The 22,703-nt window shown below is 40.8% G+C and overlaps 3 protein-coding genes across 4 annotated transcripts; 2 read left to right on the top strand and 1 right to left on the bottom strand.

The window, feature by feature from the left end:
• Positions 1-145: 145 nt before the first annotated feature.
• Positions 146-9,028, bottom strand: LOC103709636 (phosphoinositide phospholipase C 2-like). Of its 2 annotated transcripts, none has more exons than XM_039124289.1 (9): positions 8,563-9,028; positions 6,499-6,695; positions 4,598-4,733; positions 4,280-4,516; positions 3,954-4,189; positions 3,569-3,686; positions 1,625-1,745; positions 1,420-1,506; positions 146-1,083 (listed from the first exon to the last, which is right to left on the bottom strand). In XM_039124289.1, exons 1-8 carry the CDS (start codon positions 8,917-8,919, stop codon positions 1,451-1,453), a joined length of 1,458 nt encoding a protein of 485 aa, XP_038980217.1. In that variant the 5' UTR covers positions 8,920-9,028; the 3' UTR covers positions 146-1,083; positions 1,420-1,450. The 2 variants fall into 2 exon arrangements, with proteins under 2 accessions (XP_038980217.1, XP_008793309.3); XM_008795087.3 differs by having other exon boundaries at positions 1,596-1,745; positions 8,563-9,022.
• Positions 9,029-14,465: 5,437 nt separating this feature from the next.
• LOC103709645 (protein DOG1-like 4) lies at positions 14,466-15,937 on the top strand. The gene has a single exon (XM_008795098.4). It carries the CDS (start codon positions 14,781-14,783, stop codon positions 15,759-15,761), a length of 981 nt encoding a protein of 326 aa, XP_008793320.3. The 5' UTR covers positions 14,466-14,780; the 3' UTR covers positions 15,762-15,937.
• A 3,934-nt stretch (positions 15,938-19,871) lies between these two features.
• Positions 19,872-21,093, top strand: LOC103709653 (uncharacterized protein At4g08330, chloroplastic-like). Its single transcript, XM_008795111.4, has 2 exons — positions 19,872-20,156; positions 20,261-21,093. The coding sequence occupies exons 1-2, from the start codon at positions 20,077-20,079 to the stop codon at positions 20,610-20,612; spliced, it is 432 nt and encodes a 143-aa protein (XP_008793333.1). The 5' UTR covers positions 19,872-20,076; the 3' UTR covers positions 20,613-21,093.
• Positions 21,094-22,703: the final 1,610 nt, after the last annotated feature.

The raw sequence follows: 22,703 nt of genomic DNA, 5'->3' as shown, positions 1-22,703 counted from the left end.
ACTTTCGTTATGTTAAAAAAAATGCATGTCGTACCATACCGATGTTATATTGATGTAATACCGGTACGGGCTCCAGTACCGAATCGGTGAACTTTGGTTTAAACCAATCTCCATAAAGGTACAACACAATTTGGCTCCATTAACATATGAAATAACAACTTTACAATGCACTTGCAATTTTTTTATATAGGTACATAAATGTTACTGAAATTTTGCATTTTTTTTTAAAAAAATTAACTTTCTGTATAAATGAATATTAAACTCCTCTATGAATATAGAAATCTTACATAACAAATAAGCATGCGGGCTAGATGGCAAATGGCAGCGTTGCACACACTTGCAATGTAGGTTTCAGTCAGTTCCTCCGGGGATTCTTTCTCCAATATCCATCCAATTGATTTTGCGAGAGAGAGCTATGAGTTAAAGTTTTGAGTATCCGATGTTAATGGCTTGTCGAACGATCAATCAGCGCAAGGACGAAGACCAGAACTTTTCTAACTGCCAACTGCGAAAGGAGAAGTGTTGTCTCAGAAAAGCATGGAGGTATTAATAGTTTCAAATGAAAGACATAGCATATTGTTACAGAATATGGAAACCGAGACCGACTGAATCAATAGCTGCTTGCCCCTAAAAGTAATCCTGTAATCCAAAACTAGATTCTCCAAAGAAGATTATTTTTCATTAGGAATAAATAGAATAATAGTTCAAATATAAGAACAGGAGGTCGAAAGCCTTTCAATCATATGCACACATCGGTCTTTATATAATCCAGCTACAAGAATCTGCAGGGATCTCAAATTCGAAACGCATTAGTAGTTTTACAGACTTCAAAGTCTCTCCCTTGCGGTCGCAGAGCGGGACGGACCGAATCCCTGGCCTCAACTCCGACACAGGCAAACAAGTCTGGCCAGCAAAGTCATCCGTGTCAGACATATCATACTCATGAACTTCAATTCGAAGCAAGGCCAGTTCTGGAACAGTCAAGGGGAATATAAAATCTTCATCCCAAACTGGTGTCCAGTTGTCCTCAATTGCTTTCGTTCTTTTCATTACTGTATCAGCTGGGACTCCGGCTATGCCAACCTGCATGCAGAAGGATGGATTACCTGTCATTCAGTTTTCGTTCACAACATTTATAATTGAGAAGAAGACCAACTTATAGTTCTCTTTAATTGTTCAATCCCTTTGGGTCTACCACACCATGCGGACTGCGAGATGTCTAACATCATGCAAATGCAGTAGGTGCTTACATTGTGGACAAACCTACTCTGTTGTTACATGGATAACAATCTTTTTAGCCAGTGAATGCAGAATGGTAAAGCCCAGCAGGACATCAAACTGTGATCTCAATCACAAGGGATGGTGCCTTACCTTTCCTGAGATTTATTGATATGACATTATCTATTTTCCTAATCTTACCCTTGTATAGAAGTCAGGTGGTGAGTATGTATCAAAGTGTGTGTGATGAAAATCGAAGCGCCATCCATCTCCCATATATACCCTCACCTGTTTCATGGAAACATCAACTGGGACGTAAACGGCAATAGAAGGTAAATAAGGACTCACGTAACTTACAAGCAGTGATAAGGGTTCACCTTCAATATTTTCTTAACTGGCAATGTACCTTTAGGATCAAATACATGATCTGGATCATTATCCAACAGAAAATCTGGTTTCTTTACATAACCACACCCTCCATTAGCTCTAAACATTCCATGCACCAACCAGAGTGCCCTCCCATACCCCTGTCAGAGAATAAAAACACATGATCAAGTAAATGAAGTAAAAATGTCGAAGACAACTTTTTGCATGCAATTAGCTTGATGAGTACAAAATTTGGAAATGTTGAAGATTAAATTTAAGAAGGCACCAGCAGATCAAAGTACTTTTAAGAGAGGTAAATAGCTACACCACTTGCATGCAAATGGTGTACGATTCTTCTGCAAGAACCTTTTAAAGCAATCAGAATCAATAGAAGAAATTTACAATGAATAAGAACCTAATGACCTTCATTATCTGGAAGTTTCACACAATATAGTGTTAATTAAAAATCATTGCAGCAATGCAATGATGACCTTGCAAATGGGACGTGACTTAGTAGCATCAGGCAGTGAATACAAAAGTTTCCACCAGCCACAGGTGTTGCTAGAGAAAGAGAGAGAGAGAGAGAGAGAGAAGAGAGAGAGAGAGAAGCTCGACCTGTAGTTAATAATTCAGAAACAATGCTTGCCTTAGACCTACAAATGGAAGCCGAGTCTGCGAAAGTAAACCATAAACAGGTCTAGATATGAATAATTTGGACTTAATTCTGAGGCACAGTGGAGAACAACTAGGACTGGTTTTCATGCAGGCTCTACACTCTATATTGACACATGGGGAATGAATCAACTTGTCATTACATCAAAAAGTTTGGACAAACTAAAATTTGGAAGAGATGTTCCAAGTTAAGGTGTTTTATGAGAAATATTCTGACATATTTTCTTGGGAAAAAGAATAATAGCATGCACATTAGCTGATCTGGTTCAGAACTGGTTAAGTGTGTTTTATTTTTCATTGTTCTTCTTTCATAGCTTATATGTTCTGTGCCATGTAGAGTATCATAGTTGTCCTGTTGACAGATTATTTTTTTTTTCTTCCAGATATCTACTTCATGTAATAAAATGTTTTTTAAGAATTTCTGCTTCTCTCCCTCATAATTCAAACAATAAGCACCAAGCCCTCCCGTGATTTGACAAGCTAAGAGATCATAAATAATATTTTTAAATGTGAAAGATCAACAAGGTAACAACCCCAGTAGATTCAGATCACAGACTCAAGAAAAGAAAATTGAACAAGTAAGGCAAATAAATGGGTTCATCTCAACTGTATTTATTTGGTCAATAGCTCTCTAGTTATAAGCTTCCAGCAAACTCAAAGAATATCTATAAATATGTATAGACAGAAAATTCATGATTGCGATCCATTTTGCAATTGGTGATTAAAAAGCCAAAAATAAGTCTATTATTTTGCAATGAAATATATTTCTGTCTTCTAGGTTTCGGTATATGAAAAGCTCACAATAGCTAATAGAAGCATCTAATCAGCACAAATAGTCGATATACTTTGGTACATATATCCGAAGAGTTCTAACAAAAGCTCATAAAAGTAAACTTATTTCAAAGTAACCTTGAGAATTTTCAAAATCTTTGCTTTGGTTTTGCAATCATCAACAGAATTCAGCAAAGATGGCTATTGTCCAAACTAATCCCAGTTCTTTAATGCAATGAAGAAATCGATGTTTTCATGAAAGTGGTGGTAAGATCCAAAAAGATTTCAATTATGTTTCCAGAAAAATAGCCATGGTATGTCCAAAAGTTCCTCCTCTCAAGCAAAATCTGGCCATCCCATTTTAAACACATAGGAGTCCCATCTCCAGCCCAAGTAATATCATTTCATACTTATCGTACAATGACTCACCTGAGAACAGACATGAATAAAACCTATCTATGGGTATAAAGAAATGGTTATCATGAAGTAGTTGTTTTTTCCTAAAGAAAGAAAATCTGGATTGCTAAAGGAAAATTAATACCTGCATATTTAATGCAACCATCTGAGCTCCATACATCCAACCAAGCAATGGGCTGTAATTAGAGGAGGTAACACGTGTACCCTTCGGGTAAATCCTCAATAGATTATTTTGAGTAAACCTACAAAAAAAGATTTGTGCAGCTCAGGAATTTCTGCTCCAACGTATTTTACATGCAGAAATTTATCAGGCAAAATTTAGTTCATGAGATTTTTTTTTAAAAAAAGTGAGATGTGCATTATTTAAGATAACCTGAAATCTCTTCACTTCTTAACTATTTGACTTAAATGGAAGGTGTGCAACCGAAGGCTTATGCATGCTCACACTGATAGAAAAGAGGCCAGATATGAAATATCACCTAAAAGTATTATTTTCCTTTCTAAGATACCTGACAATTTCAGTTCCATGAGAAATTACAGCCTTTTCAAACAACAGCTCACTTAAGCTAAGACGAGTTACTTTATCAAGATCAATCTTAAATGCATCAGCTAGCTCTCCCTTTCCTTTTTTGGCAGCAATTGCTATTAGACTCTTGTACTCAGGCGCAACTATCTGATGTGGTTTTTTATCACCTTCATCAGGATCTTCATCTTCATGGTGGTGTACACTATGTTCATGCTCAATCTGCAAGTCAATAAGGAATACATCAAAGTTGCACAATTACAGATAAAGAATTGAGGAGTAAGTAAAAAATATCTTGCTTTCTTATTGCACCTTACTTATAGCACTCATTTCAGCTCTAAGATCAGGGACTTCTGTACCCCATGCTTCATCTTCAGTTCCCTTTTGTACTGCTTGGTCTTGTTCCTTGATGGTCTTGGATTCAAGGTATTCTTTTGGTGGTTTGGTTGATATTAAAATTTTCATTTTTAATGCTTCAGGTGAAGGGAATTCTTCCAAAAATTCCGATTTTGTAGTAAACAGCATTTCTCCATAAGTATCAGTTACCATCTAGATCGAAAAGGAAAAAGAAGATCAGATGGGACTTTTGACACCTAAAGGAGAGTATCCTGAAAAAAGATTATCATCTACCTCAGCTACTTTAGCCTGAAGTTCTGGAGTTAAATGATCTTCAAAAGTAATTATGACCGGGTATGGAGATACGCTAAAGGCATGCTCTTTAATGGACTCCAAGCATTTGAGAAGTTCTACAGGAGTGGTCAGTGTCCTACAGTCATGAATAAATCAAGTCACAATGAATTAAATCATCAAACAACCTCCATTATTCTTGAAACAGATAACCACATTACACCTGTAGGTCAAGGTTAAAGTTTTCTGGGGTCAACATTGCTACCATAGATTATGAACAAACAGATAATGCAAATGTATTGATTGTTGAATCAATTCTTGGCCATATGCAAGCAAAGTTTGAAAAAATGTATGTATGCTGAATAGTAAAGCAACTAATTCAATCAGGGATATTTTGAAATCAAAATTTATAGCATATATGCTTTTGATTTCCTCAAAAACCAGGCAAAAGAATTGAGCTTAAGCAATCTATCAACCCTTCTCAACATAATAGTTGTCTGCTTCTCCTATCTCTTTCTTTCTTTCTTTTTAAGCAAAATGGTGGGAGAAACCACCGCATTTTATTAGACATGAAAAGGGTAACATGGCTTCTGCTTCTTCTATATTTAATTGGCTGCAGACGAGGTCACAGGTGGCTAGAGTAATTACATTCTGATGGAAGATGTCTGGAATCATCTGGTTCACGATATTCTGACACTTACTCTTAAGTGTTTGAATAGCCTTCATCAATTGGTCTATGTTGACTTATACATATGCCGACTAAGTTGGCTTTCTGTTGCTTAAGACATGTCCATAGAAGTTTTTGGCATAACCAATGACAGGACTAATAGAGAGGTGGTTCGTTGACAGAAAAAAGAAACGTGACTTTTAGAGGAACCAGTAAGTGAAGTCAAAGAATGGACAGTAATAAAAGTTAAAAGAAATGTTTATCATTTGATTACCACAAAAAGAATGCATATAGATAAGAGGGCATTGAGGCCCATCACAAGCTCAAGACATGGTATTGACATCTTTCCTAGGAATTGCCAAGGTAGCTGGCCGACATTTGAGTTCCAACATGAAAATTGAAACAAAACCATTAAGACAAGGTCCTTACATGCTAACAAAGTAACCATGTGGCACCGAAGTGCAAACCCACAATTATGGTCCCAATCAAAAGTCTAGCACACCAAAAGCAGGGGCAATGACCAAAACCATTTTCTTGCATGGCTCAAGGTCTTCTAGGCATGGAAAGACCAATTTGAGAATGTTTCCTAGATACAGAACAAGGTCCGGAAGGCCTAGGGGATTATAAAAACCCCTATAGAGTTTGACCTTTGGTCACATGAGCTTTGCCCCCACAGACTTTGTAAAGCCCGTGCTAATATTATCAAATTGGTCACATGAGACAGGCCTTAAAAGAGTTTGGGCTGCATCTTGAATGGCGGCAAGCCCCTGAAGGGATGCCAACAGGAGTCTTAAAAATGTTAAATAAAATAGAAGAGAAGAACAAGGGAAGGTAGAAGGAGATCGACCCTTTGCACACTCTTATGGAAACTTCGTATATAATCATTAATATAAACTATCTTACAACTGCATATTGTGAAAGAATTGACAAATAAGAATTACCTAGACTCACAACATTTAGTTCGCACATATCCATATGGACATACATGCACATATAATGTGTGCATGTCCTATCTCTAGAACATCATTCTCGTCCACCATATGTCTGTGTGCCTAGAGTTGTGCCTAAAGTAGTTCATGGGTGTTACACACACTCATGATTGGTTAGGCAGCATGGATGCAATATGAAAAGTTCCGTAAATAAAAGTTAATTCTTTCTCAAAAAAAGTTGAATCACAGATAATTTTTTTAAAGAAAAAATCACAGATAAATAGAAGTTATTTGGACAGATCATGTACCCCCCATGACGGACTTCCACACTGTCTTTTGAAGAATTTGGCCATAAGTCCAATTCAACTACTCTCACTCCTCTTTGCAGTGCTTTTATGATAGGGACATCACTGCATTCACTACTGAGTTGGTTCCCTGTTAAATAGGAGTTATGGCCCGTATATATGAAATAGTGTGACAAGGGAGCACTCATATCTTGGTGAACCTGGAACAAAAATATATTTTCTAGATATTAAATGCAGATTATTTTTATAAAAAAAAACTTAAAAAAGAAAGTTGATTGTACATGATAAATTGCTCTTCAATGATCTCATGTCCATTTGTCAATCAGATATATGATTGGAACTAAAAAGTTCATGCATAATAATTACTGAGTATAATGAAATTAAATTCATGAGAAACATTTCCTCTGAAAAAATTGTGACAAACAAATATTTCTATAGTAGACAGAGAGTGGTCTTTCTTGTGATTTTAAGAAGGTCTTACATCCAGAGTATGAAGTCTACCTACTTATGTGCATCATAACATACAAGACTTATTTTGCACACCGGCTCATAGAATTGTCAGCATATCATCACTTCCCCTTAAACATATCTTGTTTTCAAGGTCAAGTCATTCCTCATATCAGCCAGTCATTATGTTAAAACATTCCAAACAGCACCCACCCCAATCATCTAGTTTATCTGATCAACTTCACTCTATAAGACATAAATGTCAATGTCTTCTTGCAGCAGTGGCCTGGGCTAAATTCTCATCGCACTTTTACAAAAACCTGTCATCAGGTTGCTCGATCTTTGCCACAGTGAACCACTAGATACATACACTAACACTGCTACCTTTAAAATTTACTCTCCTGAATAATCTTTGGCTTGTTGCTGTAACTACATCCAGACAACCAAGACTAATCTTGCACTGGCAAACTTTGTCCTTTAACCATGCAACAAACAACAGATAGAATAATGTCTATGAGGGATATTCAACAGCTGGCAAGCTTCTCAAAGCAGGTTCCATGAAAAGAAGAGGTCTAGCTATTCGATCATACAAAGCGCAAGTAAACTCATTGTCTTTGACACTATAGCTCCTATCCTCTTCATCACTAATATATGTTATTTGAGGTTTTGAGCACATCCTTCTCCATCTATACAAACATACCGATCTCATCTTATCCATGTAACACTATAAACTAGACTTGCCAGGGTAAAAAGATGGCAATCTTAGTAAAAATATATCACTTATTGAATCGGACAGCTCAAGTATATATTTCCTTCTCATTTCCAAGCAATTAAACATGCACAAAGAGATGAGGTAGTGTCCAATTCCTGGTCACCTTACCAACATGCTATATGAATCACTTTTAGCTACTCTATTTGCTTCTCTGACTTCTTGCCCCCTCATAATTGATTAAATTGTTTAAGTTTCAGCTAATGAATACATCCATTTTCTCACAACTACTATAATTCATATTGGCAGTATCTTCATCTTAGCCCCATATCAAGGATCCATGATTCTAGGAATTTTGAATTTCGAATAGCATAAATTTAGGATTGATCCTTGGGGTCCATTTGTTATTTCTTTTTATCTTTGTATGATCGTAGTTGTAATCTCTTGCACATTCTCAGCTATAAATATACATGATGACTATCTTATGAGGTCTTTCCACAGTATCTTTCTTTCCCACATGGTATACATATGAAATTTTAAGACATACATCCATGCATGCAGAAGACATGCAAAAGCTATGGTGCACTAGATGGCAGTGCCCTACCAGCTCCCAAGTCAGGCCAAAAAGCTCAGCCCAACCCAACAATACTCTTTAACCAGCCCTGTGTTGCACCTTTACCTGTCCCATGCCGATGTGGTACCCTGCAGGCACCCAGGTGCATACTTCATCCAAGCCAAGGAGACATTCAAAACCATATTCCAAGGCATCAGCAATTAAAAAAGAAAACGAACAGGTGTCATTATAATTCTTGAATCTTAGTTAGACTAAACAGGTATCATTATAAAACACGGATAGAAACCACGTATAATGGAATGGAGGACCAGAGAATGGAAGGGAAAGGGGCACGCACTCCAAGAGAACGGGAGAGGGCAGCGTTGTCGTCGGAGGTGAGGTACCGGAAGAAGGCTTCGAGGGAGATCCCCTTCTTCTGGAAAACATTGAGGTGCTTCAACTTCCTCATGCCGTCGATCACGTCCTGCGCCGCCTCCCTGGTGACCTTGGCCTCCCCCTGGACCTCCACCAGAAACCGCTGCAGCTGCTCCGCCCCCATCACCCCGCCCTCCGAGTACCTCCGGAACACCTCTTTCACCGCTTCCGGCGGCTCGTTCGTCGCCGGCCGGAATCGTCGCTGGAAACAGAAGCAAACTCTATACGTCGTCATCCGAAAGGCCGAGACTTTGAGAGGAGAGAGGTACCTATCTACCATTTCAACGTGCAAAGTGGCAATGATGGTTTAAATAAATGGAGAGAGAGAGAGAGAGAGAGAGAGAGAGAGAGATAAAGAGAGAGGTATCGGGGAGTGGAGTGGGAGGTGGACAGGGAAGCAGATTCCTGGGAGGTGGACTCTTTTTTGTTGTTCGGTTTTGTTTCGTGGAGAGTGGGTTTCGGAGGGAGGGATGCTTTCCCCCGGGGCGGGTCACGTCGCTGCCCCGGTTTGAACTTGGAGTTCCGGGCTCGAACATATGTCCTTGGACTCGGCTCTTGGGCCATTCGTTTCTAATCCCGTTTGTCAATTAATCAAACTTTTCTTGATTTTATAAACAGTGATGCTATTTAATAATCATCTTTCTTCATTGTTATCTACTAATTAATTGTTATATATATAGATATATATATAAAAGCTGAGCTGGGAGATAAAGGAGATACTTATTTCAGGAATTCGGTGTTAAAGGAGATGCCAAACTTGGATGCTGGTGCTGGAGAAGGTCACCTAATTCTCAATCCTTTTCCAACATAAATGTGGCCCCTGCATCAACTAGATGCATGTATGGTCCACGTAAAGAGAGGCATGTGGGGCTTATTCTGCATAGGTCCTCATATAAGTGGCTTTTGCTGCTTTGCATAGCACAAGTTACGTTTGGCTTGTCATGCGTTGGAAGATTGGTGAAAGAAAGAAAAGAACAGTAAGATACAGTAGCAAAAGACTACATTACACTAGGCATATTCCTGCAGGACATCATTTGCTCCTACAAATCCTTTTTTTTTTTTGATAAATAAAAAAAAAGAGAAGTCGAAGCTTTAACAAAGTAAATAGAACTAAACAATGTAGAAGGATCCTATCAATTTACGCAATGTAATTCATGTCATGGTTACCTTGCTATCTGATAAAAGCCTTTTCCTTTTTTGTGGTTCAGACTAATCTTAAAGAAGAATGGACTGGTCCTTTCTGCACTTTAATCAAAAATAAGGGTCACGTTCGCCTTTATTTTTTGCATTCAATAATGAGATTTTACTACAAGTGGACCATCAACTCTCAATCTTCAAACTCGAGAAGCATACCATTGTTTAAACCCTTCATAAACAATGCCATGCAAGGAGGCTGCTTAGATCTCAATAGCCCTCAATTGATGTTGTTATGGATGCAAAACATGGACAATCCGGTGAGTACAATACAAAAAGTTGCAACCTGCGTTAAAATGATGCCAAGCTTTGGTACAGCAGCAAGCGAAGGTCATAAATTTGAAGCACCAAAACAGTATCTAATGCAGCATGCATTTGATCTTTCTCAGATTCTACAAGAGCGGGGCGTCCTACACCGCCGATCTATTTTTCTTTTTTATTCAGTGGCATTTTACTTGCAATTCCTATGGCTGTCACAATTCAATTGTCAGTAGTTAGACTCTGCTAGTTGCTGGGGACCATGGTTATCATAGGATGCTATGATTTGAATTGCTTCCTGCGAGTACTATATCCTGTTTGAGGTTATGCGGGAAAGCACTGCATATCAGAATTGCAGTTCCTATGAAAAGGATGCTAACCTAGCACCTTGTGCAGAAGAACCTCAACCTTTCTCCATGGGATATCTCTGGATGCAGATGGAATCGGGAAGAAGAAGAGGACCCACGATATTAGAATTGGCTGACTTCGATCTTGGATTCATCGTGGAGAAGGATTTGTCTCCTCAGAGAAGCATAGTTTATTCCATCACACCTTTTAAATTACATCTTATGCCATCTTCTTACTCATGAATAGTAGGAACTGTTGTTTTATGAATACTTGTAAATAGGAATAGATATCCTGAATTTCTTCACTATTCTGAAATGTCATTCGACGTTATATCAATACGCATAGTTTATTGTCTTAAATGAATTCAATAGTTATTAAAGTATCAAAATTCATTTTTAAACATGGTAATCAATCTTGATTTTAATTTATTTGTTGATTTCAAAATATAAGTGAGGATCTTGTTGTTTCCAACTCCCCCCCCCCCCCTCCTCTTCCATCTCATCAGAGATAAGCCGATGTCCAGGTTAATCTCGATGCGATCATGCAACAGAATGGCTGTACTCCATTTAGAAACCCTATATGAAGTCCATAAAAATTGGAGAGTCAAAGACCATCTCAAACTTTTCGTAGAAATCAACTATAAGTGCAACAATAATTCAAGGATACCACACCACCATGATTACATGATTTTATGTTTACGTAGACTACAAAATCCATCTGCAAGGTAGTATGCTATACAATGCAAAGCCCTCCCAAGGACAAAGCGCAGATACCACACATTCAACAGCAACATCAAACAAACTCAAATCGCATGAGCAGCTTTACAGACTTGAACTTCATTCCCTTGCGGTCGAAAAGAGACACAGCTCGGATCTCTGGTCTCAACTCTGATACTGGCAAGCAGGTCTGCCCACCGAAGTCATCCTTCTCAGACATATCATACTCATGCACTTCAATCCAAAGCAAAGCCAGTTCAGGCACGGTCAATGGGAAGGTAAACTCTTCATTCCAAACTGGTGTCCAGTCATCCTCTATTGCCTTTGTTTTCTTCATTACAGCATCTCCTGGAACCCCAGCCATACCTACCTGTTAATTAATCAATCAGTTGCTGCATAATTTTCAAGTTTTTTTTTATTTGGACTATGCAACATATATAGACAGGTTCAGTTTGAATGCCTCTCTAAGATTAATTGTGGCAAAATGTGTGTCCGTCTATCTCTATTGGATCATGTACATCTCATTCAAAAAAAGATGCAACGGATTTCTAATCATATGTACAAAAAAAGGACAAATGGAAGAAGAATAGAGGATGGTGCATGCAGCAAATATATGGAGCCAAAATAGTAAATCTAGTTTCATTACCCTTGTATAGAAGTCTGGAGGGGAATATGTGTCAAAGTGAGTCTGATTGAAGTCCACGCGCCAACCATCTCCCATGTGCACTTTGACCTGTTGGAACATATATAGAAATTCAATCAAGGGGAAAAAAAAATCAAATGAACCTATAAAACATCGAAAGATAACGAAAAAAATGCACATATGCTGGAGTCCGAGATCCAGCTTTCTATTTTGCATGATTTATCAAAATTTGTTTATCTAGAGAAGGGAGACCCCCAAAAAAATATGTCAATGATTAAGTGGATACCCAAATTTGCCGGTAGACGGATTGAGGGTTAAGATTGAACTTATATAAATGACACCATCATCAAAAGAAGGTACTTATTGCTGCTAGAATCCGAGCTAAGGTAGCTGATATTGAGGTAAAGAGCAAGTCCGCCATGAGGAGTAGCCTTAGGATGCTAAAGGACTAACATCGCCTCTTCGGCGAGCAGGATATGAAAGGAAATTTGTTTACTGGAATACTTTTAGCAGAAGAATGAGAGTGGAAGAGTATTCAAGAGTGCTTATTTGAGAGTCCTCCGGTCACTCCTATATATAGGAATGGGTGAGAGTCTGTTATGTTAATCGTCGGAAGGCACAATAATTGCATAGCGACAGTTAGCCTCATTTATTTAATGCATGGTAATGGCTCCTGGCAATATGTTCATGATGTTAATTGTGCCGATCATGTATTTAGGGTCGATCTAGGTTGACCGTTGCCAAGACCATATCTGCGACTCCTTTAATGATCCTTGGCGTTACCCCACAGTCGATCCAATCAGCATCGATCAATACCAAGGTCATTCATCTCGATCAAAGCCGAGGTTGCGGAACAATCTGAGATTAAGATAGCCAATATTCTTCTCATCAATAATATTTGAAGAATCTTCGCAGTGCATGCAAAAATTTTCAACGTGAAAGAGGAGTGGGGAGTGGACATACAATTGCACAAGGCTTGATCAGTTCCCTTATATTCTGCTGCCACCATCTCGATTTTGAGCTGAAGAGACGGTGACTCTTGAAGAGAAGATGACTCCAGCTCTCTTGATATCCTTAATCTGAGTAAGATGAGCATCTCCATTATTGTACAGTCATCTCCGCGATATTTATCGGACGGCCAAAGAGACATGCCTCACCAATTTTTGCGAAGTCTCTCGGATTAAAATCTCTAACCACACTGGTCACCAGTTGAGATAGTTTAGAATGAGATAGCTTCTACTGGTCGGAGACGCACCGGCAGATTGAGGAAGATGCACGGTTTTTTCACGAATATCTTGTGAAAGTTTTGGTTGGATTGTTGCTACATTTTTTTTCAAATCTCAACACAAGGGTTATCATCTGAAATATCCATATCGATCAATTTATCTCCTTTGCGAGTCTTGGTTGACCCACGATAACCATCGAATCTGCGAGCAAGCAAAGCAAAGTAGTTAGTGCAAGCCACCTACCCGGGTGGCAACCTTGAAATGATTTTTCTAAGTTACGGCCGGATCAGAATACGACGAGGAATCCAGAAAACGATGAGGAATTGGACAAAGGAATATTTTATTTTCGTGTCACTGGTCATCATCTCTTTGCTGCATTTAGATAAGGATCGTATTTTTTTTTTCTAGAACGGGTAATTCTTACGGATACACCTAATAAAATTAAAAAATAGAATATCTCAAAATGTCCGAAGTAACTCTCTATACCCTGCCCATAGGGTACCACCCGCATGGCTGGCCACAGGCCACATAGGCGGCCACCTAATTCACTGTTCTATTAGCTTCGCGAAATACATGTTTGGCCTAAAAGATTCCTCCATTCTTAATCATTGTCCAGACGTCACAAAGCAACGGATAGTTGCCGCTGGCACCCCTCGATCCTCTCTGGATTTACCTCATTACCATGGCCGAGTCACCTTCTAATAAGGAAAAATAAAGAGGTTCTACTTCCTTTGCATGATGTCTACCTTGGGAGCTATGTAGCTTGGTGAATGAAAAACTATAAAATATTTTTTTTTAATGATCAAACATTATATTTTCAAAAATCAACTTTTTTAAAAAAAATATTTTAATAATTTTTTTTTACAAATCAAATGAATCTGTAAAAGAAAAATATAACATTACTATTGCAGCCATCCATTTCAGTCCAATACTTAACGGCCGTCGCGTTTTTGCTTGTCCTGGACCGAGAGTCCAAAACATTGCGGGCTCGTTTGGTTCGCAGGAAAAGGAGGGGGGAAAGTGTGGTCAACGGGAAAGTAATGAAATGCCTCTTGTTTGGTTGGAGTTTTCAAAGGAGAGAGATGGGAAAGTTGTATTCCCATGGGAATATGATTCCCACATTTCATGGGAAAGTCTTTCCCATGAGAAACATGGGAAAGTTACTTTCCCATGAGGTGGGAATCACTCCTTTTTTATTTTTTTCCCAAAAGGACCCTTCAGCATTAAAGAAGCATTAAAGAGGCATTAAAGACATAATTTTTATTAAGGGTATAATAGGAATTATACATAACTTTCCTAGGAAAGTGGATGGTCAACTAAACATAAACACTTTGAAAATTTGTCACTTTCCCATGGTTAACCAAACATGCCAAAAGTACTTTCCTAGGTATTCTCTTCCTAGGAATCTGATTCCCAGGAATCATATTTCTAGGAGGGAAAATACTTCCCGCGAACCAAACGAGCCCAGCGTGTGAAACTTATCCATTTTAGTTCTTATACTCATTGTCCTGAACCTCCTCACCAAAAAGTAGAGCTGAGGAGATGTATCGTCTCGTGGCCTCTGCCAACTTCATGCAAGGGCACACGAGACGCGGCGAACAAGCCACGGGGAGGGGTACATACCCAAAGCATCCGGTCGAAGAAAGTCGCAGAACTCCTCAAAATCCGGCCGCAAGTATCCGCCGTTTGCCGCCCAGGGAAAGCCAGTCCCGTTCCAGCCCCCGGTCCTGCGGCTATCCCCCCTCGCGCATTCCCAATGGCACGAGACAGGCGGAGGGCAGCAGCTAAGCGGCAATTAGATACGGGCCCACCCCCGGATATCGCATCACAACCGACAAACGGGTGCATCCCCCATAAGCCTTATAAGAGGGTTGGTTCTCTGCTCCCCTCTGCCAGGAACGTCCCATGCCCCATGGAATCCAGCGACGGGCCCGATGCCATCCCCGACGCGACGCAGAACGGGGAGCCGCGCGAGCAGTTCGCCGAGTTGTTCGAGTGCTGGCTCGCCGAGAGGAAACTCCACCTCCAGGCCCTCCGCGCCGCGGCCTCCGCCCCGCGCCCGGAGACCCCTGACGAAGAAGCCGAGGAGGAGCGCCGGCTCACGCTCCTCGTCAGGCGCGTCCTCGGCCACTGCGAGTACTACTACCGCGCCAAGGCGGCCTCGGCGAAGCGCGACGTGACCCCCATGTTCTCCCCCACGTGGACCAGCTCCAGCGAGAATCTCTTCCTCTGGGTCGGCGGGTGGCGGCCGAGCGTCGCGTTCCATCTAATCTATTCCAAGTCCGGCATCCAGCTCGAGTCCCAGCTGGCCAAGGTCATCCGGGGGGCGTCCACGCGGGACCTGGCCGACCTCTCGCAGGGCCAGCTCAAGCGCATCGACGAGCTCCAGCGCCGGACGATCCGGATCGAGAAGGAGATCTCGGAAGAGGAGGCGAGGACCCAGGAGGGCGTGGCCGACAAGCAGATGGTGTTGCTCTCGCACGTGCTGAGGGAGATGGGGCGAGACGGGAAAGCAGCGGAGATGATGGAGCCGGCGATGCAGGACAAGAGGGCGGGAATGGAGAGAGTGTTGGAGAGGGCCGATGCATTGAGGCAGGAGACGTTGAAAGGGGTGGTGGAGATCCTCCGGCCGATGCAGACGATCCATTTCCTGATCACGGCCGCGGAACTGAGGCTCCGGGTGCGCGAGTACGGGATGAAGAAAGACGCGGAAAAGGGGACGGCGTCGTCTGGGTGATCGGAGCTACCCTCTGATGCGGTTGACCCTGTTCGAAGTTTAACTAAATACTTAATCCTCATGCTGTTAAGGTGTTTATTTAGTTTGGACCTTTTACTTTCCGCACGTGTGTATGTTTCTTTCTGCTGAACTACGTTTATGAGGGCTTAATCTGAAAAGGCACTGTTCTATATCTACCGTTCGCTCTTTGAGCGATCATAGTGTGAGGGTGCTTTAATCTTTGCACGGTGGCTGCGCGATTTTGTCGAACGGAAGGTGGGCATCGGACAATGGGCGATCGCAGTGCCAATCCAGCAAAAGGGTCCTCCGGCATTAAGGACCATTCTTCTCCGGGGCATGTGGAGGCCTACACGACGTGGGCGAGCATGGTGTAGGACTCCTCCCGGTAACCATTATGGACTAGTCATAAAATCTACGAGGAGGAGATTGAGAATCTGGAGGTTTTGGAGTTACTGGAGAAGAGGGTGGAAACATCGAGGCAGGTGTGGGAGTCTGTGTATTATGAGATTGAAGCCTTCCCGATGGCAGAGGATAACTGCGTCTTCTGATTCAGGAGCAAGGAAGACCCGAATGTGGCGCTGGTTGGTGGCCGGGCAGCTATTGGCGATGGAGCTTTGGTCTTCCCGGTGTGGATATAGTCAAGAAGGCGGTTGTATGGATCTGTTTGCCCTACCTTCCTCTGAAGTATTGGAGGGACTCAATGCTCGACATGGCGGCGACGGCCCGGCAGCCCCTACCTTAGAGGACTTCACGGACCAGCTGGATAAGGCTGCTAATGGGCCAGGTTGACCTATAGCCTGACTCGCTTTGACCCGATTTAATCCAATTTAAAGGACTTGTAGGGCAGGTTGGTTTCTGAAATTGGATCCATTTCATTTTGCGGGTCGGCTCTGGGTTTACTAAATTCTGATCTGACCCAACCCGAACCATTTGATTTTTAAGACAATTTTGGATTTCTTACCCTATGGCCCGACTCAAACCTAGGGCACCGTTAGAGCCCGCAAGGGTGCTTAAGGGTCTTTAACTTTATATTTCTCTAATCTCCTCTTGTGTTTAAAGATGAGAAGAATGGAAGAAACTATTTTTGTGTACTATCGAATGACATGAATTATATATTAAGGCTTAGGTTAGTTACATTAAATGGAAACACTGTTATGTGGAAGAAGGCAAAATAGAGTACAACTTTGCTATGTGGAAGAAGATGGATTCATGATGAGTCCTTTGCGGCTGTTAAACTTTATCATGTGTCATTATCAAAACTATATTCTTCATCTTGGTGGCCAGACATTTAGTGAGGTACTTGCTTGAACTGGAGGGTCTGTGGTGAGAGGTAAGGCCCCGCTAATGAGAATGGAGCAGATGTTCAGGACGTTCCTCTAAGGGACAAGAGGGCAAGGGGGTGTGCACCTGGTGGCTTGGGAGTGTCTGTCAGCCTTTGCGCAATGGAGGATTGGGCATCCAGTCGCTCCTGATGAGGAAAGAGGCCTTGGCGGCCAAACATGTGGTGAGGTGCTTGCTCGAATCGGAGAGTCTGTAGAGCTCCATGATGAGAACTAAATATGATTTGCAACCACAATGTCAGACTTTCAGGCTAAGCAGCAATACTCCTTCATTTGGTAGGAGATGTGTGCTCGGGCTCTATTGGTGTTGTCCTGTATCAGATGGTCAATTGGAGATGGAAGCTTGATTAATGTGATGGAGATGCTTGTGTCCGAGCAATAGTTAAGATCTTGGCCTACTATGGTTGATCTAGATAGCGTGGAGAGACTCAAGGTTAGTGACCTCTTCCTCCCGGGGGAAAGAAGGTGGGATGTTGCAGCTGTTGAACGTATCTTTGGGGACCATCTGGCAAAGAGAGTCCTTGCTGTGCTGATTCCCAAGTAGGGAGTCTTTGATAGGAGAGTATGGAGAATAACCTACAGATCGAAGGCGAGAGCCACTAATCTCTATGACCTGTATAGAGTAGAGCCCACGTGGAGGATGGATGATGGTTGGATCTAAAAGCTTCACATTCTCTCTTCGGTGGCCTTGTTTCTTTGGAAGGTAGCATGGGGATGCCTTCCAACCAGGAGCGTGTTGTGCGGCAGAGGGTTGAGGCTTCCTTTAGCCTATGACAGATATCCAGATGAGGAGGAGACGGTAGTGCACGCCTAATTTGACTACCCAGCAGTGAGGTAGTTTTGGAGATTGGCTGGGGTCACCTAGAGTTTCGTACATTATATGACCCCCGTCGATGTTTTCCTTGCTTATTTGGAAGGAACCATGAGGAGATCTATTATGGTTCCATGGGGGTTTGCATATTTGGCTTACCACATCTGGTTTGATAGAAATGTTCAGGTCTTCGAGAATAGAAAGCAGCAGCCAAGATTGATTATTCATAGGGCCTTACTTCGTGCAGCTAAGATCATCCAGTCTTCAACCGTCGAAGAGCTCTTATTCAGCTCTTGCAGTGACTCAGACGATTTTTATCTGCTGCGAGCTCCCACCCCCAAGCTTTTTTAAGGTTAACTTTGATGGTAGTGTATCTGATGGTAGAAGCAGAGGCATAGCCGAATTTATGATCAGAGGCCCTGACTCTAGAATGGTAGCGATTGGGGGCAGAGTTGAGGGTTGTCTAAAAAGACATTACCTATGCAAGGCTCAATGGGAGTGGAGTGTATTCAATTTCAAGGGGACTCTACTATAGTGACCGGATGGATCTGAGGTCATTGCACGATGAACTATGGGCATCCGCTATTGTAGGACATCCTCAAGTTGATGAAGGATTACACAGTATTCCGGATAGCCCATATCTATAGGGAGGTAAATAGAGTTGCTAAATAAGTTGCCTCCTTTGTTGCTTAGCATTCTGGCCGTTGTCTATGGAATAACTACAAAACTATTTTTCTCCTCCTACAATATTTTTTATTTTTTGATTTTATTGAATATTTTCGTACAATATATTTGATCTATGGAAAAAGAAAAAGAACTACGTATACGAAGAAAGAGATATAATTATATCAAAAGCAAGCGTTCGGTTGTTCTGTTCTGGGCCATTGGTTCCTGCACTGTAATTTTTTTTTTTTTTTTGGAAACAGGAATCTGTTTATGGTGACAAATTATCCCCTACATCATATGTTCTCTATAAAAATCTTTTGGCTACCAATGACTTGATAATTTTTTTGCTATTTACAATTTTGTTATGATCAAAAGAACAGATGTCATTATGATCCGGAGTAAATTATTTGTTCAAAAAAAATATAGATTAAGTCATTTTGATAAGATTCTATAACAACATTATCCTATTTCTGTATTTTTATCCTTGAGTTTTTTTTGACTAAATATTCAAACAGATCAACCCTAGAGATTGTAACGATAGTTCCAGAAAAACTAGGCTTCACATCCCTGAGGTGGCAATATGATTTAGAAAAAATAATTTAATATACATTGTTCGCATCCACAAACACCATTGACCAAAATATTCATGCACTCTCCGTGGTCGGCTCTCCCACATGCACACACATCATTTTTGTTAGAAATGTTTTATTATTATCACATCTTTTTGTTAGAAATGCGAACTAGTCAAGCTTTATTAAACTTGGGTCATGTGAAAATCGGCTTGAAAATTAATTTCAAGCTTAAAATACTTATTCAAGTTTGCTTTGTTTGCTACTATTTCAGGCTCCATCTGAATCTAGTCTAAACTAACACTTTTAAGTTCTTAATCAAAATAAAACTTAATTCAAACTTAAACCAAAGCTTGAATTAAAACTCGTTTTTAAGCTTGATTGATCTAAATTAGTATTTTGTGGATTTAAACAATAAAACATATTCCGGTTAAAGTCTTAAATTTTAGGAAAAAAAATACTAAAAAGATGACTGATTATGTTGTTGTACAGAAAATCGAGTCTTGTTGACCGAGCTTAAACAAGCCAAGTGTTCGATTCTTTTTTATCTTTTTGTTTTTTGCCACCCCCGGCCCTCATACAAATTCTAAATGATTCCACGCGTCGCAATCAGGCTCAATTACGAATCTTTAAACGCACGTGCATCACAATCGCAAGCCCTGGGTCCAACCCTCTCCTTGCCTCCGTCCTTCCCAGTTCCCACCGCGCAGCGTCGTCATCGACATAAAAAACCGGTCGGTGGAAACACGTTCTTCCTCCTCCGCGCGCGGACTCGGTTTGCTTCCGCCTCGCCCATCACTCCTCCCATCCCTCTCACCCATAAATAGAAAGCCAAGTTCCACGAGCCCCTTCTATCTCTCTCTTTCTCTCTCTCTCTCGCGCGCACACAAATTAGAAACCAGCTCCAAATCCAAATCCGTGCACCGACGATGTTCTTCCAAGAAAGCTACCAATCCCAAACACCACCCACCACCCATCCCCTCTCCTCCCACAGAGACGTCACCTATAGGTATCCGTACTTAGTACATGAATGAATACAGGAAATATGGAGGATTTAGCTCTAATTAAGTTTAGAATTTTAACTTTGGATTTATTTTTTCCATAATGACGCAGCTGTGGTTCTTGTGGGTTCGCCTTGAATCTGAGCTCCTCCAACCGGAATACGACGAGCATCGGTTCCAAGTACGGGAAAGCCATCAAGAAAGGGGTGGTATCCTTCTTTTCGATAGACGAGAGCAGATTCTCTCAGGCTGACGAGCTTCTCTGCCTGCCCTGCAGCTTCAACTCCAAGCACTCGTGGGGGCTGTTCGGGCGGAGGACCCGACTGCTCTGCCGCAAGTGTGGAACTTTCATCGGCAGCGCTTCTCCCATCGGGCCGAACAGCTGCAGGAAGTATAGCATCAAGATTAGTGCATTGCAGCCATCCTCCGCCGACGAGTCCCCTGTTCCTCCTCCCCGCGCATGATGGGAATTGCAGACAGAGGGCTTTGCTCTGTTTGCAATTTATTCGCTCTTTCAGGCCTCTTTGTGCCAAAACAATTCTTTCATCGTGGATAAATGCTCGCCGTTGTGATCTTAATCTGCCTTACGATGCGTGCTCGTGGTGATTTTTATGAGAAAAAAAAGGGAAAAGTTTCTTTGTATGATTGGCATGTTTATTTTTTTTTTTTCCTTAAACGGTTCCTTTCTTCTGCAATTTCATTCTTGGATAAAGCGACGCTGGAATTTCTTGGATAGCATTGGTTAAAATGCTTAATCAGAAGTTGGGCTGTGATCGTTGCGGTGGTTATATCTTGATTAGGCGCCTCTCTGGAAAAGGAACTAAAAGAAGGTGTCGGCAGATTGTGAATGGAGTAAAGCTTCCAGGCAATCAATCATGTGATGTATCACCGGCAATCTAGATGCAATATTCATATTTAATCCAACTTTCTCAACTTTGCATCCAACCTTGTGAAAAACTTATTAAATATAATATTTTATGGATGTGAGGATCCGTACGGAAGTGTACTTAATCTCACATCAGTAATTTGCCGAAAAGATCTTGAGTACTTATGCAGGATTAGAAAATCTAAAAATACCTTCCGATAAGTTTTTTTGGACGAAGTTTTAGATTGTTACATATAGAATTAAAGCGGATCCGGCCCATAGCCCATGTGGATTACGAGCTCGTTGAGACGACTACTTGTCAATCGTGATACTTGTGATTAGATTTGAATGCATTTGGACTCTTAGTCTGATGAGTACGTTAGGGCTCAAACGGGATGAATATGTGAGGATCCATGCAGTCGTGTATTTAGTTCCACATCGATTATTCGTTGGAAAGATTTCTGGATTGTTACTGTAGACCTTTCAACAAGCAACTTGAGATTAAGGCTATTTTGATGGTGCTGTATGGATCTTTATGCCCTGATCATTTTAAGCTCTGCTTTCGTCCAAGATGGTGCAATTCCACGAGACATTGTTAAGATTTGTGGATCTCCTAAGCTTGTTGGCTCTAGATCTACACCTTTATAGAGTTCAGCATCCATGATCTGTGGACATTTCTGTTTATAAGTCTGCACTCTTAAGGTTTTTTTTCCTGAACTGTGTAATTCAGGGGCCTTAGTCGCAGCTTGTGACTGACCTCTTGATCGGTAGCCCGGACGATGCTGCACGCACCATGTACATGTGATTGGTTAGTCTGGTGATGGCATGTCAACAACATGAATTTTTAAACTGATATCTTATTGAAAATTTATGACAACCCATACCAACTTGATTACTTTTCAGCGACCATGAGACATTTCGATCATCAGTTTCATAATTTCGAGTTAGCTTTTTCTGCAATACAAGCTTTTACTCGTGATAATTGAAGAAGACGGCATGAAGCATGACATGAAACCTTATATTCTGTTGATTCATGGTAATACATCATGGCCGGCACCTTGTCCATCAACGTCAATGAAACAGGGCGTCATGTCATTTGAGTTGGCATCTTAAGGAGGTCATGTCAATCCTTTTAGAATTTTATATCGATCAAATGAATGTTTTTCACTTTACCTATTCAAATGTTGATCAAATTTCTCGTCGATGATACTCTTCCCAGTTAAAATAGATTATGACCGTTATGCTGCCATTTCAAATCTATCTGAAGATGCTCCCAATATGGAGTAGAGAGTAAGCAAGCCATATAAAATCCTTCCAAGAGATATTTTAGAAAAATAAGAATATATAAAAAAAAATATTGTAGAGAATTTTTTTTACTTTCCTCATGAAGTAGTCACTATGTATACTTATAATGATTACAACTAGGATGATATAAAGATAGAAATAAATAATAAATAGATTCCTAGAACCAATCCTAAATTTATGTTATTTAAATTCAGAATTTAAAATTCAAAATTTCTAGAATTATGGATCCTTGATATATAGCTTGATATGGGGCTGAAATGAAGATATTGCCAATACCCCCTACAAGCTAAGGTGGGTGCCACTTAGAGCTTGGAACACAATTATTGAAAGCGTTGAGAAACAAGTCTTTAGTGAATATATTAATGAGTTGGTCGTTGGAGGAGAT

Source organism: Phoenix dactylifera, chromosome 3 (assembly GCF_009389715.1).
Source record: "Phoenix dactylifera cultivar Barhee BC4 chromosome 3, palm_55x_up_171113_PBpolish2nd_filt_p, whole genome shotgun sequence".
NCBI lineage: Eukaryota > Viridiplantae > Streptophyta > Magnoliopsida > Arecales > Arecaceae > Phoenix > Phoenix dactylifera.
Note: the sequence above shows the minus strand (reverse complement) of the source record. Positions and strands in the feature narration are given on the sequence as shown.

Coding starts and splice junctions, on each gene's coding strand:
- LOC103709645 (XM_008795098.4), top strand. CDS start 14,781: ATGGCACGAGACAGGCGGAGGGCAGCAGCTAAGCGGCAATTAGATACG.
- LOC103709636 (XM_008795087.3), bottom strand. CDS start 8,919: ATGGTAGATAGGTACCTCTCTCCTCTCAAAGTCTCGGCCTTTCGGATG. Junction 4,517..4,597: donor TTCAGGCTAAAGTAGCTGAG/GTAGATGATAAT, acceptor TTTTCGATCTAG/ATGGTAACTGATACTTATGG. Junction 1,507..1,595: donor CAGTTAAGAAAATATTGAAG/GTGAACCCTTAT, acceptor TCCATGAAACAG/GTGAGGGTATATATGGGAGA.
- LOC103709653 (XM_008795111.4), top strand. CDS start 20,077: ATGTTCTTCCAAGAAAGCTACCAATCCCAAACACCACCCACCACCCAT. Junction 20,157..20,260: donor CACAGAGACGTCACCTATAG/GTATCCGTACTT, acceptor ATAATGACGCAG/CTGTGGTTCTTGTGGGTTCG.